This window comes from Rhinolophus sinicus, chromosome X, assembly GCF_036562045.2.
Source record: "Rhinolophus sinicus isolate RSC01 chromosome X, ASM3656204v1, whole genome shotgun sequence".
NCBI classification, from domain to species: domain Eukaryota; kingdom Metazoa; phylum Chordata; class Mammalia; order Chiroptera; family Rhinolophidae; genus Rhinolophus; species Rhinolophus sinicus.
The window spans coordinates 33773991-33788526 of NC_133768.1; the positions used below are offsets into that span (position 1 = coordinate 33773991).

Genomic DNA, 14536 nt, shown 5'->3' on the forward strand with positions numbered 1-14536 from the left:
TGAAACCAGTGTGGCCATGAATTAACAATAATTCTAGCTGGATTACGGGTACATGGGCGATCACTGTGCTTTTCTCCACTTGAACTCACTGCACTGTCCTCTATTTATGTTTGAAAATTAACATAATACAAAAACCCAAATTTGGAGGCTTCTGCTTCCAATATGGCTGATTGGTCAGTCAAAGAATTTCTCACAACTGTATCTTGCCTAGGACACACCTCTTGAAATGTTACTGGTCTCACAAAAGGAGTGCAAATCCCTAAGAACACTTCCTACTTTCATCCCTACCCTCCCCTTCATGCAAAGAACCCCATGAGTTAGATCCAGAGTGGTGGCAAACTAAGGGTAGAAGGAAATAGTGGGAAGGGTGAATGCCATAGCAGCAATGCCTGCTAGCTGGATTCTGAGCATTGGGTTAACAGAAAGTTAAGAGAAACTGAGCCTAGGACTTCGTGGGGAGCCAAGACCCAGAACAGTGGCACTCCATGGCAACTGGCAGAACAAGGAACAAACCTTCTCTGGAGGAAAGTGCACCCAGTTTCGGCCCACAGGCCTTCCATTGATTAGAACAAGCAATGAGCTCAAAATCAAAGATCACCAGACATACAATAGGCAAACTACTATGCGAGTCATCAGAAACAGGAAAAACAGATTTCGATCCTCAAGGAGGATAGATACTTGAATGGTCAGATAACAGAATATAAAATAGCTATATATTAGATATTAGAAAAAAATAAAGGACCCAATGGCAAAGATGAGCAAGCAACAAGAGATTATCAGGCATGAACAGACAGACTGGAAAATAAAAATAAGAACAAATGTCTAGTAGTACTTCTAGGAAAGAAAAATATAACTGGTGATATAAGTCAATGAATGGATGAGTTAAACAGGAGTTCAGATAGAGAGTTTTAGTGAACTGGAATATACAACCAAATAAACTATCTAGACTGCCAGTCAGAGAAATAGCAAAATAAGGAAAATAGGAAACAAGAAATAAATAAAATAGAACAAAGATATTAAGAGATATGGAGGGAATGCTGAACTTACATCTACCTAGAATTCAGAAGGAGAGAATAGAGAGCATGGAGAAAAGGCAATATTTGAAGAAATAAGAGCTGCAAATTTTCTTGAACTGATGAAAACATGATTACAGAGATCCCGGAAGAATAATGTGTCCCAAACAGGATAAATAAAAAGAAATCCATGCTGGGAGGTAATGAAACTACAGAACATCAAAGACAAGGCTCTTAAAACACCCAGAGAGAAAGGAGAGATCACCTATAAAACAAGGACAATTGTAGTGACATCAGACTTCTCAATATCAAACAACGGATGCCAAAAGACAATGGTTACCATCAACCTAAAACTGCACTCTCAGCAAAAGTAATCTTTAATATTGAGGCTGAAGTAAAATATTTATAATAAACACTACCAACAAGAGACTAGCACTAAAGGAACTTCTGAAGATATATTTTAGGAAGAAGGAAAATGTTCCCCAATGGATGGTCTGAGATGTGAGAAGGAAGGGTGAACAAATAAAGTCATAAACATTTCTGTAAATCCAAACAAAAATGGTCATATATTTTAATGGTAATTTCAAACTTGTGGATTTAAAACAGGACAGACCTAGGAAAGAATAATGTATGTCAGGAGTGTGATCAAATTACTGTTTCAATATCTTTGTATTCTTTGGGAATGGGAGTAAGACACTGTTTCACTTTACTATATGTAAATTTAAATATGCATGAAAAAAATTTAAGGTAACCACCTAAACAATAGAAATACAGTGTTGAAATTCTAAACTATCAGTGGAAAAAAATGAAACAAAAAAATCAACAAGGAGATCAACTGAAAAATGGAGTGAATAGAAATAAAAAAGTACGATGACAGAAATCACAATAAATATTAATGGACTAACCTCGCTCATTAAAATATAGTCATCATCAGGGTGCATTAAAAAATGAAAAACTCAGCTTTGTAAATGTTTGGAAGAGACTCACTAAAGCATACAAGCATAGAATGGTTGGAAATAAAAAGATGAAAGAAGACATACTACCAAAAACTAAAATAAAGCTGGAGTAATGTCATTGATATTAGATAAAATGGGTTTTAAGTAGAAAGTATTATTCAGGATAGAAATATTTACCAGGCACTTCTATGCATCTAATAAAACAGCTTCAAATACATAAAGCCAAAATGGAGAAAGATCTATAGGTAGAAACTGAAAAACTCTACTATGATAATGAGATATTTCAACAATTATTGATAGGTCAAACAGACAAAAAAACTTGTCACGATATAGACGATTTGAACAAAAAATTAACCCCAAGCCAATCATCATATAGAGAACTCTGCATACAATTAAAGAATAAATATTCTTCTTAAGTACACACGGATCATTTACAAAAATGATTAAAGTGTTATACCACAAAGCAAGTCTCAACAAACCTCAAAGAAATGGTGTCATACAGACCACATTCTCCGACCACAATGCAATTAAGCTAGAAGTAAATCATGAAAAAAATACAGAAAATCCTCTTAAATGTTGTATGTCAAAAACACTTCTAAATAACTTATGGGTCGATGAAAAATATCACAATAGAAATTTAAAAATACTTAGAACTGAATTACAATAAAAATTCTTCATATCAAAACTGGTGGGATACAGATAAAACAGTATTTAGAGGTAGAATTTAGTCTTAAATGCATGTATTAGAAATGAAGAAAGACTGGAATAAATGAATGAGTGTTTAAAAAAAGTTAAATAAAGGGGTGGCCGGTTAGCTCAGTTGGTTAGAGCGTGGTGCTGATAACACCAAGGTTGCCGGTTCGATCCCTGCATGGGCCACTGTGAGCTGTGCCCTCCTTAGAAAAAAAAAAAAAGTTAAATAAAACCAACAGAAAGAAAGAAGGAGATAATAAAAATTAGGTCATAAAACAATGAAATAGAAAATAAACATACAATTAACAGAACCCAAAGTTGGCTTCTGAACAAACCTCTGGCAAAGTTGATCAAGAGAAAATGGACAAGGCACAATGGACAAGGCACAAATAAGTGATATTAGGAATGAACGAGGGGACATAATTACAGAGATGACAGAGAATTAAAAGATAACAGAACACTATGAAGAAGCTTACTGAAATAATTTTTAAAAATTTAAGATTTTTAAGGAAAATGTAATTTACCAAAACTCACTCAAGATATAGAAAGCCTGAGTAGCCTTATGAATGTTAAAGAAATTGAGGCAGTTGTAAAAAAAAATCTTTTAAAACAGAACAAAACGAAACAACAATAAAACCAAACAAAACACTAGGCCCTGATAGTTTTATAGGCAAGTTCTACCAAACTTTCAAGGTACGAATCATTCCAATATCATACAAAGTCTTTTAAAGAAGTCATGAAGAAAAAAGGCTCTCTAAGTCATTCTATGAACCCAATGTGACTTTGATACTAAAACCAGACAGAGAAACACAGAAAGGAAAATTAACTACAGGCCAGTCTCAATTATAATTGCAAATACAAAATCCTAAACAAAACATTAGCACATAAAATGGAGCAGTACATACAAAAGATAATACATAATGACTAAGTTGGGTTTATGTGAGAAACGCAAAGGGGGTTTATCATTAGGAAATCTTTAAAAGTCATTTACCACAATAGATAAAAAGAAAATAACACCAAATGATTATCTCAGCACATGCACAGACAAAACTTGATAAAATTCAAAACCCTATCATAATTAAAATGCTCAGCAACTAAGAATATAAGGGAACTTCCTCAGCCCTAATAAAAGCTATCTACTAAAAATCGACAGTAAATGTTATTTTTCGTGGAAAAAAATTGGAAAGCTACCTTTTAAAAACAAGACTAAGACAAGATGTCCACCATACCACTTCTATTAGAGATGGCAGGGTCTAGAAAGTGCAGTAATATAAGAGATTAAATAAATAATGATATTGTGACTTTACTAAATTTACAGCAAATTATGAAAAATAATAAAAAATCATACTGGAATCTAAAACCAAACATCCTCCTGTGTGAGTGCTGTCCACTCCCTAAGCCCATAAAGGCTCCCCGAAGGCAGCAGTAACGTCAGACACCATCTGTGTACACAGCAGTCATCTCTAAGAGGACAGGAAGGCACTAAAATGCTTACGGTGCTACTTCTTGCTCTCTGGGGTTAAGGAAAGAGGTATTAAATACAAAAATAACCTGATAGCAAAGAAAGGAAGTCTAATTTTTGGACAGGAGAACCATTTTTGGATCAGACTCTAAATACTAGTGCATATAACTCAGCCCTTTCTTTCAAAGAGGAGCCTAACCCTACATGTCCAAATCCTGCCCACCCGAAGCTTAATGAATGTTCCACTTTCTCAAAAAATCATTCTTAGTCTACTTCAGTTCTTAGTGAATTCCCTACCCAGAATGACTGTACTTTACTGTAGCAGGCATTAAGAACTTAATCATAGATTTCATATCTTTTATTTTACCACTGAATTTTTATATTATTTATCAAACTCTAATCTCCTAATTTATAAATAGTACATCTTGTTCCCAAATGGATGAGAGAGAGCAATTCTTGAACTGTCATTTAACTTTTTAAATATATACCTTATATCCCAGAATAGATGTCTTCCATATATCGTGGGGCTCGATAGGGCACTCTACTTTATTCTCCACGGTCTCTAAGTCAGGATCTAAACAGTGATTCAGAGATGCCCCAGCAACAGAACTGTAATATACCCTCCCTCCATTATCTACAGGCTGGAGCATGTGCAGATGAGTAAGAACAAATGGAGGCCAACAGTGATTAGAACCAAAGATAGATCATCTATACGGAACATAAATTTAACAGATCTTTTATATGGATCATAAAAAACACTTTCTCCACTAGCCCACAGGGAAAAAAAAGTTAAGAAAAGAGAGAAAGAATTATCTGTAAAACTTACCTTGCCTGTGAATCATGCCCCCATGCATAATTCTTGCAACAATACAATGATTTAGCTCATTCATTTTCAAAGTGATTCCCTGTAAAAAGTTAAGTAAAAATAGAATTACTATGAGATGGTACTTGTTTCTATATTTGTGATTTTGCTGTAGATAATTCTAATTACAAAAGTTAGGAAAACAGTAGAGAAAATATGGAAAATGGAGGGGAAAACCATTACCCCACCACGCCATGACAAATTATTTTTGGTATTTTGGTATTTTGATTGCTATAATAATAGTAATCTTTGATTAGATGCCAGACATTGTGAATTTTGCCTTGTTGCATGCTAGATGCTATTTTTATTCCTATAAATATTCTTAAGCTTTGTTCTGGGACGCAGTTCAGTTACTTAGAAAGTTTGATCCTTTGGGTCTTGCTTTCATGATTCGTTAGGCAAGTCTGGAGCAATTCTCTGTGTAGGGCTAATTATTCCTCATTACTGAGGCAAAACCTTCCTGAGCACTCTCCACAATGCCCCACAAATTGGTTTTTCCAGTTTGGCGGGTGGGAACAGGCAGTCAGTGTTGGGCACTGTTCTCTCTAATCCTTTTGGGTGGTCTTTCCTTGGCTCTGGGTAGTTTTCTCTCATAAATGTGCTGATCACTATTCAGAATAATACCTGAAGGGGATCCTCTATAGATCTCTGGGGTTCTCTCTCTGTGCAGCCCTCTCTTCTTCAATACTCTTTCCTATGAACTTTAGATGCCTTGGTCTCCCCAGATTTTCAGTTCTGTCTCCTTCATTCAGGGAGTCTGTCTGCTCTGCCTCAGTTCCCCCTCTCTGTGCTGGGGCCTGGAAACTCTCAAGTCAGTAAGGTGGGGCAATCATCGGGCTCATCTTGTTTGCTTCCTGTCTCTTAGGGATCACTGTCCTTTGTTGCTTGATGTTCAATATCGAAAAGTGTTCTCTCATGTAATTTTGTCTGTTTAAAATTTTTTTTGGTGGTTTCAAGTGAGAGGGTAAATCTGGCCAGAAGCTCCATATATTTAATGTCAGAATACTATTCTATGAAATAGATTGCTTTTGGTTTTCTAATAATTCATCATTATGAGTATAAGACAAGCTTTCATAAACATATTTTTGCACTAGACCTGGTTGATTCTAAGAATCACATGGGGGCATTTTAAATAATACTGACTTTTAAACTCACTCTTTGGATTTAGATTCAAGAAGTCTGGAATGGAGCCCAGACATTTACATTTTTAAAAAGTGCTCTTGGTGAAAACTGGTCTTGAATTTGAGATGATTAAGGGTAAGGGGACTCTGTCTTATCTTCTTCATTGGAGAATAACACTCTGTTAGAAAGCTTCATGAAAACATTTGAGATTTGATCATCTAGACTCTGTCTGAATTTGTACAATTCTACAAAATATAACCTTGCATGGTTCCTATTTTGTAGTTCTTAGAAGTGGCAGGCAAGACTTGTTTCATTTCCAACTTATACATTCAATCAACAGGTATGGTTACCAAGAGAGGTGTTCCTGGAAAAATGTTGTAAATTAATGTGTAATTTCATAAGAGAAATGATAGTACGATGGGGGTTCCATCCTTGAAATTAATAAATCAGTGTATTCATTCAGCCAACATTACTGTGAACCTTTATGTGGCAAATACTCTGCTAGGCACAAGTGCATGAGACAGACAGGGTCGCTCATGGCTAGGGTAAGTTCACCGCAAACCAACTGGAGTTAACAATCACCATTCTGTCTGCCCCAGATATTTCTCTGCAGAGAGGAATTGACTCATGCTCCCTCTGTCCCCAAGTTCCCAAATTCTAGGGCAAGGATTGGCCCAGTTTGGGTTGGGTGCCTACTCCTGAACCATCCTCAGCTTGGGGTAAACTCCTGGCCTTTCCTTGTTTACATAAGCCTTTCCCCGATTGTTCAAGTTTGGTCTTTATCACTTTCAACTAAGAAAGTTCCAATCAATAGAGAAATGATTACAAGAGCGATGTTACAAATGGGAAAACAAGGGTGTAATGGGAGCATATCATCCTTGGGGGGTGGACCTAGCATAGTTGGACACATTGTAGAAGTTCCAAAAAGCAAAAAGAGAACATACGGGTATATCTTGCATAGTAATGTAATGCTTTGAATAAGACAGCAAAGCAAGCAAATGAAGCTGTAGCAAATGTAACAGAGAACTATAGTATTGAAGGTATATGTTTTCCATAAAATAATTCCCATTTTTATGGCACCCAGTCGATAGGAGAAGAAATATACACCTTCACTAGGGTCATAGAAGACAGAAGAGAGAAAGGCTTCTTTAAGGAGACTTTAGGGGAGATTCAAGGCCATTTGATACTTTCTGAAAAAAGTAACTCAGGGATGTAGTTTTACGCATTCCCTCAGTATATGTTTCAGTCTTCATACAAAAGGCCAAGCAACTGTCATTGGACTGCTTTAGAATATGAGGATCACAAGACACTTCTGTGCCGCCTTCCTGTGGTCAATTTCACTTTCCTGTCTGCTTTGCTTGGCTGATCACCCCTTCTTCCTGCCTCTGACACAGACTTCTCTCCTGTATAGCTCTGTCATGACTGTTGTTGTTAAACACACAGTGCTAAACTGCTTATTTGCTTGTTTGATGTAGGCAGCCCTGTGGAAAGTGAGCTCCAGGAAGGACCCATGTCTTATCTGCCACTACGTCACTGACGTCTAATATAGGTATCTACACACAGTAGGCACTTAACAAACATTTGCTAAATGAGTGAATGAATATATAAAAATGAATGAATATTAGACTTTCAGAGCTGGGCGGGATCTTGAGGATTTTTTACTCAAGTATGCTTTTGGCAATACTTGCTAAGCAAAATATGAGCAAACTGAGGCCCACTGACATGAAGTGATTTGCCCAAGGAACCCCAAAGCTGCTACTGCCCGTGCTCTTATGCCAAAGGTTTGCTTGGAGAGCACCAGAAGGGGTGAGGTGATTTGCATATCCCCTGCCTGCTGCAAATGCTGGGATAATAAAGTATAACTGGCAAAGAACAGTAAATGAGAATTATAACCTGAAATGTCTACAGTTGAGGGCTCTCTAGAAATCGCAGTCATAGAATCACTGCTCTGTAACTCTTCCTTTAATGTGGAGAGCAACTGGGCAACTTTATTAAGTAGGTCTTTGTTTCTCTATATACCAATATCCCCTTCCTGTGCTCTGAGGAAAAGATACAAATGCATTAAATTTGATTTTTTTCCCCCTAAACATATGATTCCTCCCCCAAACTTGGAACTTTCCCAATATTCCGTCTCAGTAGGTAGCATCATTGTTTATCTAGTTGTGAAAGCCTAGAGTTTAGGGTCATCCTTGATACTTGCTTCTCCCTCATCTGCACGGTCAATCCATTATCAAGGTCTCTTGATTTTACTTTTTTGTTAAATCCATTCACTTCTTTCCATTTGATATCCATCCCTCTAGTTCACACTTCCATCATCTCTCCCCTGTATAACTGGTCTTCCATATCCACTCTTGTTCCCCTCTAACCCATTCTCTAGAGTCATTATTTCTCAAATAAAAATCTGATCTTATCTCCCTGCTTAAAACTCTTTAATAGCTTCCTGATGATTTTAAGATAAAAAACAGACTCCTTAACATGTCTTTCAACATTTGTGTGGTCCCGTTCCTGCTACTCACCTTGTTTTCTACAGTTCAACTGTGGTGCCTTCCTTTCATTTTGAAACTATGTTAAGAGGCTTTTTACTACCAGCGTTTCTACACATGCTACTTGGTTTCCCTGGGTGGTCTCCACTCCATCCTACCCACCTGGCACCCTGCTTTTGTTCAGTTAACATCAAGGAGCCTTTCTTTGATCTTCTCAACCTATGTTAATTCTATGAGAATGAGCTGGGGTCAGCATCTATTCAATTCCAATCCTATTCCTAAGCACTGAGAAAATTAATTCATAGATGTGAATGGAAGGAATTTTATTTTAGCAATGTTACTCAACTCTTTGAATGCCTTCTGAAGTAGTCTTCCTCTAATTTTGTTGAAGGCAAAAGATCTGGAGACCACGGGACTTATAAAAGGATGTTTTTTTACAATGTCATTGGACATGCACTTTAAACCAATAACAACATTTCAAATTGTCCCTTTCTTTGCTGCCCCAGAGGTTTTCACACTCTGGCGTAAAGTACCAGATATGTCTCTCTCTCTCTCTTTGTAAAGTTGAATAGCAATTGTGAAAGGAAAGGTGGGAAGGAAAACCAATATGCCTCAGACATGATGTCAGCATAACAATTATGGGTGGTGGTAGTGGTGATGGTGGTGAAATGAGGATCTGGGAAGTGATTTCTTTGAAACTATCCATGCCCTCCTCCCCTCCCCACTTCCTAGTAGTACAGGTTGAAGTTAGGTGCTCTAACTCATGCTGGGATTTTATGAGAGTATAGAAAACATTTTCTTTTCCCACTCACCATTGGTTCATCTGTGTTCTTTTGGAACTGGACCAACCGAACTCTGGTCACATTCTCCATATCCATGTCTCCGTTGGCGCTTTCTGGAGAATCACCATTTAAATAGGGCGAAGTGGGAGGAGGTGTGACCCTCAATGCTTCATCGCTGTAAACTTCATGTGCCACTACATCGTGAGTCTGAAGTAAGGCCTGGTATTTTATGAAGGAAGTGAAATATCAATAATAGTACTATTCTAGCAGAAATCTATTATATAAACATATATAAAATTATTATTTACCTCTCAAAGTTATCTCTCATCTACAGATAACTCAAAACACATTACACCTAGATACAACCATATCCTGATTTCTTTGTGACAAATAATCATGACAGATGGATTCAAAAATTGAATGAACAAATGAATGAATGAGAAAAATCAATGAATGGGTGTGTTTGTTGATTACCTGGGTTAGAGGTGTTGTCTGACGCTATGAGAAAGTACCAACTAACTTGTTCAAATAAAGGCTGACATAATGCAATTTCAAATAATTTAGCAGAAAGAATCATCTGTAAATAGAGGTGGCAAATTTGTGCTGGGCCTTATAATGGAAACAAATTAAAAAAGAATCAGTGCAATAATTTGTGCATTGAGCAAATATCTTTCATTGGTGGCATTAACAATAACTCTTATACAATCCGAAGGATGAAGAGAATTTATAACATATGACTTAGTAAAAGAAATAAAAATAAAACACAAGTGCACCTGAAAAAAATGTAATTTTCCAAAATATCATATACGATATGGAGCTCAAAATCTAAAACTATCTAATATTTTTATTCATTTATATTTTTTGGAGCACTTGACTAAATGAAAAATAAGTTGACTTTTATTATTATGACTTCTTTTTGAAAAACCTGTTAACAAAGAAAAAGTGATTTCTTTGTATTGATATCTGCATATGTCATCTCGGTGAAACTGGATAACAAATATCCCTTGTTTCCCTAAAAAAGGATATTCTTCCATTTACTGTACATTTGGTGCTATCACAAAAAGTTTTTAATAGGCTTGAACATTTGAACTTCAAAGAGAGTTTTATTGCTGAATATCAGTATGTTTGGAGCTTTACACAGATATTTTCTTGTGTGCTAACTATAAATTCAATTTAATCTGTGATCTATGTGGTGATGAAATATCTGGAGATAATGAAATGCAATTAAAATTGCTTTAAAAGTATAATTAGCATCTCAAATTAAGTTATTTAATTAGAAGGCTTATCAAAGTTATGACTTGGCTATTTTAATTGTAAAGGCATGCATATGAGCCAAAAATAAAGTAACAACGCAGTCAAATCATAAAGAAGATGGTGTTGATTTGTCATTAATACAGCATATACTTGGAGCAGTATATGCATTTGGGTTTCTAACGAAATGGCAGGTATTTCCAGGATCTCAGAGAGCTGGTCTAAACTGGCATCTTGGTGAGGGGCCCCGAGGGGCACTAAACAATGCAGCTTGAGAGCAGGGCTCTACAATGGCCCTGGGGTCCTTGGTTTCCTGACGGTTGCCTGACTACACCCTGCACTGGTACCCCAAGTCCAAGTGTGGAGGTTGTGCTGTGTGGGTAAATCCCTCTTTTTCTGGTTTAATTGTGACCACTTAAGAGAGTAAGATTTAGGGTAAAAATCAAGAACCAATAATAGACAAACCGAAAACTTCATTTGCTAAAGATATGTCAATTGTATCAACTAATAGCCGTGTCTTCCATAATTAGTAAATTTAAAAAATCATGCTTTGTATGACTGGAGGATATATAGTCAGGTAAACACAGAGAACCAAGTTTTTATCAGGTTACAATGTCAGTTACATGGGTTGGAGAAAGTGTTTATGCTGTTTTTTGCAAATGATTTCTATTCATCCTTTTAAATATGTAAGCAAACACTTGTGTCTAATGTATCACTTATAAGCAAGAATAAACCCACAATCACAAAATAATACCTCAATTGACTTTTAAAAGAAAAATGCTCAACTTATGTCACCAAATAAGGTCATACTTGATATTAACCACAATTTGCCATTGTAAAAGATGGTTACCAGAAAATAAAATTTAATCTAAAGCTCCAATGCATATGTGAACAGAAAAAAAAAGGGTTATTTACAGGTGGTTTAAAAAGCCATTAAAAACGAGTATGCCCACTAAAAAATAGGAAAATCAAAGTTTGAATATTTTTCTTCAAATATGTTATGAGGTATGATTGAGCAATTGTTACTAAGCTGAAATACCTGTTATTTTAAACTACATAAGAATCATGTAATAGGAAAGAAACACTTTATACTGCAGTAAGGATATGGACAAGACAACTAACAACTTCAGATGATAGTGAAAAAAACTGACTATTTTAAAATGAATAAGAAAAATATGAATTTTAGGTTCACAAAGTGGTTCCGCTGGCTTTTTAATTACAAATCATAAAATTTACCACTTAATGTAGTTTTCATGACAACCTAAGGTGATTTTAACCATCTTGTTTTTGGGGAAAGTAGGATACAAATTTACTTTTAAAATCTTCTGTTCCAATCTGATTTCTTAAAGAAAAAAATTAATTATTCTATTAATATTTATCTTTATCCTTAATGTTTTATTATTTTACAATTGTAATAAGCAAAGGATTTGTTCTTTTTAAAAAATCAATCTTTCAAATGGAATAACTAAAAAAGGGATTAGTGTGATAACATTTTTTACCATGACCTTTAGAATATAGACTTTAAAAAATCATTTAAATCTACTTATTTACTCTTCCTTTAATTACTGTAAATATTTACAATTATCTGTATTTTTAAGTGTCAGGTAATTCAATGTTAAGCCCTCATGTTTTAATGATCAGGAAGTAAAGAAAAAGCCAGATAATTGAACAAGTAAGTGTGAAATTATAAATAAACTAAGAACAATTCCCAAACCTTGGTATAATTAAAACATCTTATAAGCATTAAAATATTTCCCTTTAGCTATTAATATTTCTTTAAAAATACCATGATTTTGAAACCATGATTTTAAAATGCTTATAAGATATGAAGTCCCAGCATTTAAAAGTTTATTTAACATAGTATATATAGCTCAGAATTATATTTCCCACATAGGACATGATCTAAACATATGCTTATTTGGGAATGACCAATGAGCTCAAGTTAAATTTACAAGAAAATGGCTCCTCATTACAAGTCAACCCACTTTTAAGAGCATGGGCTTTGGAGCCAGCAAGATCTAGGTTCTGAATCTCAAGGAGGCTACTTACTAGGTGGGTGACCTCAAGCAAGCCTCTTTACCTTTCTAGGGCACAGTTTCCTCTCTGAACTGTAAAAGGGGTTAGTCACACCACCTCACATCCCTACCATCAGCAAGTCCTGTTGCATTCAACCATCTCTACTGTAGGATCTCAATCTGCCCATTTCCCACCACCCCCATCCTTCTCCAAGCTTTTACCACCTCTCACAACAGTCTCTTAATTGGTCTCTTCCTTTTAACTCTCATCCCCTCTACAGTCCATTCTCTACACACCAGCCCTAACAATCTCTAAAGCACAGATCTGATAATATTTCCTGCTTATAATCACTCAGTGCCATCCCACTGCAATCAGGAGAAAATCCAGATTCCTTACAATGGCCTGAAAGGCCCTACATGGTGGGGCCTCTGCCAACCTCTTCTAGATTTTCTTGTACCACTTGCTCCCTTGTTTACTATATCCCAGCTAGAACGGCCTTACTTCTGTACCTTGGACCTACAAAGGTCCTTCCTGCCTCTGGACTGGGCCTTTGCAGTTGCTCTTCCCCAGGTTTGGACCATCAGAAGGTTGGTTCTTTCATCTAACAAATCTCAACTCACTTCTCACAGGGGTTTCTCCCTGACTATCTAAAGTAGCTCCCACTTTACTGTCATCTCTGCCCCATTATCCTTTCTTTTCTTCATAGTTTCTTCATAATTTCATAGTTCATATGAAATTATCTTGTTAGTTTACATGCTCACTGTCTGTCTCTAGCTCACCTCTCCACTCCCACCCCACCCCCACTAGAATGGAAGTTCCATGAGGGCAGGGACCTTGTTTGTCCTATTCACCACTCTCCTCAGTGCCCAGCACAGTGTCTGGCACATAGTAGGCATTTATGTATTTGACGAATGAATGAAAATGTCTTTTAAGCATCTAGCTAGGTATTCAGAAATTATAAGAATTATTATTTCTGAAAATGTTTACCAAGAGCAATGCACATATTAACTTCTGACTTCAGAAAAGCAAAATAAATCAAGGCTTCAAACGTAGGTAAGTTGTCAGACATAGGGCTATCAGAGAATTAATTATTTTGAAAAATTTCTTAACCTTAAAAACGGCTCTTATTTGGGTGTATGGTAATTTCTTTATTTTGTTGATAGCAAATCTGAAAGGTCTTCTGGTTTCAAATGGTCGTATGTCATTCTCTGACTTGAGCTGAGGTTACTTAGCAGTTTATAGATAGACATGTCTGTCTAAAACATGCAGATTTCTATCTATGGAAACCACACTGCACAGAATAGTTGAGGCAACGCTAACCTATCTGCTAATGGGCACGTTCCTAACCTAGTCAGTGTTTTACTGAGAATATACTATGGACCCTACACATGATCGGACACCATGGAGTAACTAATAATGTTCATCAGTTGACATTTATTAGGCATCTAGCACATGTCAGGTACTGCGCTAAGCACGGTAGATGTGCCATCTACTTAATTCTTATTCCAACTCCATGAGGTTGGCTCAGAGAGAGTCAGAGTTCACAGAACTGGAGGTGGCAAGGTGGAGTTCAATCCCAGGTCCACCTGAATCTAGCTTTAACCATTTTTACACTATATAAGACATGATGGCTAAAGGGGAATTAGTTATAATCTAGGGAAACGTGGCCTACACATATGAAACAATCAGGGAACACAATAATATTAAGTAGGGGTAATTAACTCCTGATATTTGTGATTTCTCAAACTTGAGGATACTACTAAGGTGTGTCTTCATTTTCCTTGTCTATGAAACAGATAATAACAATTAAATGAGATAATAAATTCAATAAGAATATGCAAGCTGAAGTGAGATGTGCCCATTCACTGGGGAAGGGGTCTGCGCCAGCAGGCTGGC

At 36.2% G+C, this 14536-nt stretch overlaps 1 protein-coding gene and 1 non-coding gene across 17 annotated transcripts in view; one reads left to right on the forward strand and one right to left on the reverse strand.

Moving 5' to 3' along the window:
* Positions 1 to 14536, reverse strand: part of CASK (calcium/calmodulin dependent serine protein kinase) — a 358208-nt gene that overhangs the window by 37855 nt on the left and 305817 nt on the right. For all 16 annotated transcript variants that reach the window (XM_019747875.2, XM_019747874.2, XM_019747869.2 and 13 more), the window contains 2 exons: positions 9404 to 9592; positions 4951 to 5029 (listed from right to left, as the gene is read on the reverse strand). In XM_019747875.2, the coding sequence (XP_019603434.1) occupies positions 4951 to 5029; positions 9404 to 9592 (268 nt within the window). The remainder of the gene's footprint in view (positions 1 to 4950; positions 5030 to 9403; positions 9593 to 14536) is intronic.
* Positions 2775 to 2848, forward strand: TRNAI-GAU (transfer RNA isoleucine (anticodon GAU)). Its single transcript has one exon. It is a non-coding gene; the product is annotated as a tRNA-Ile (tRNA).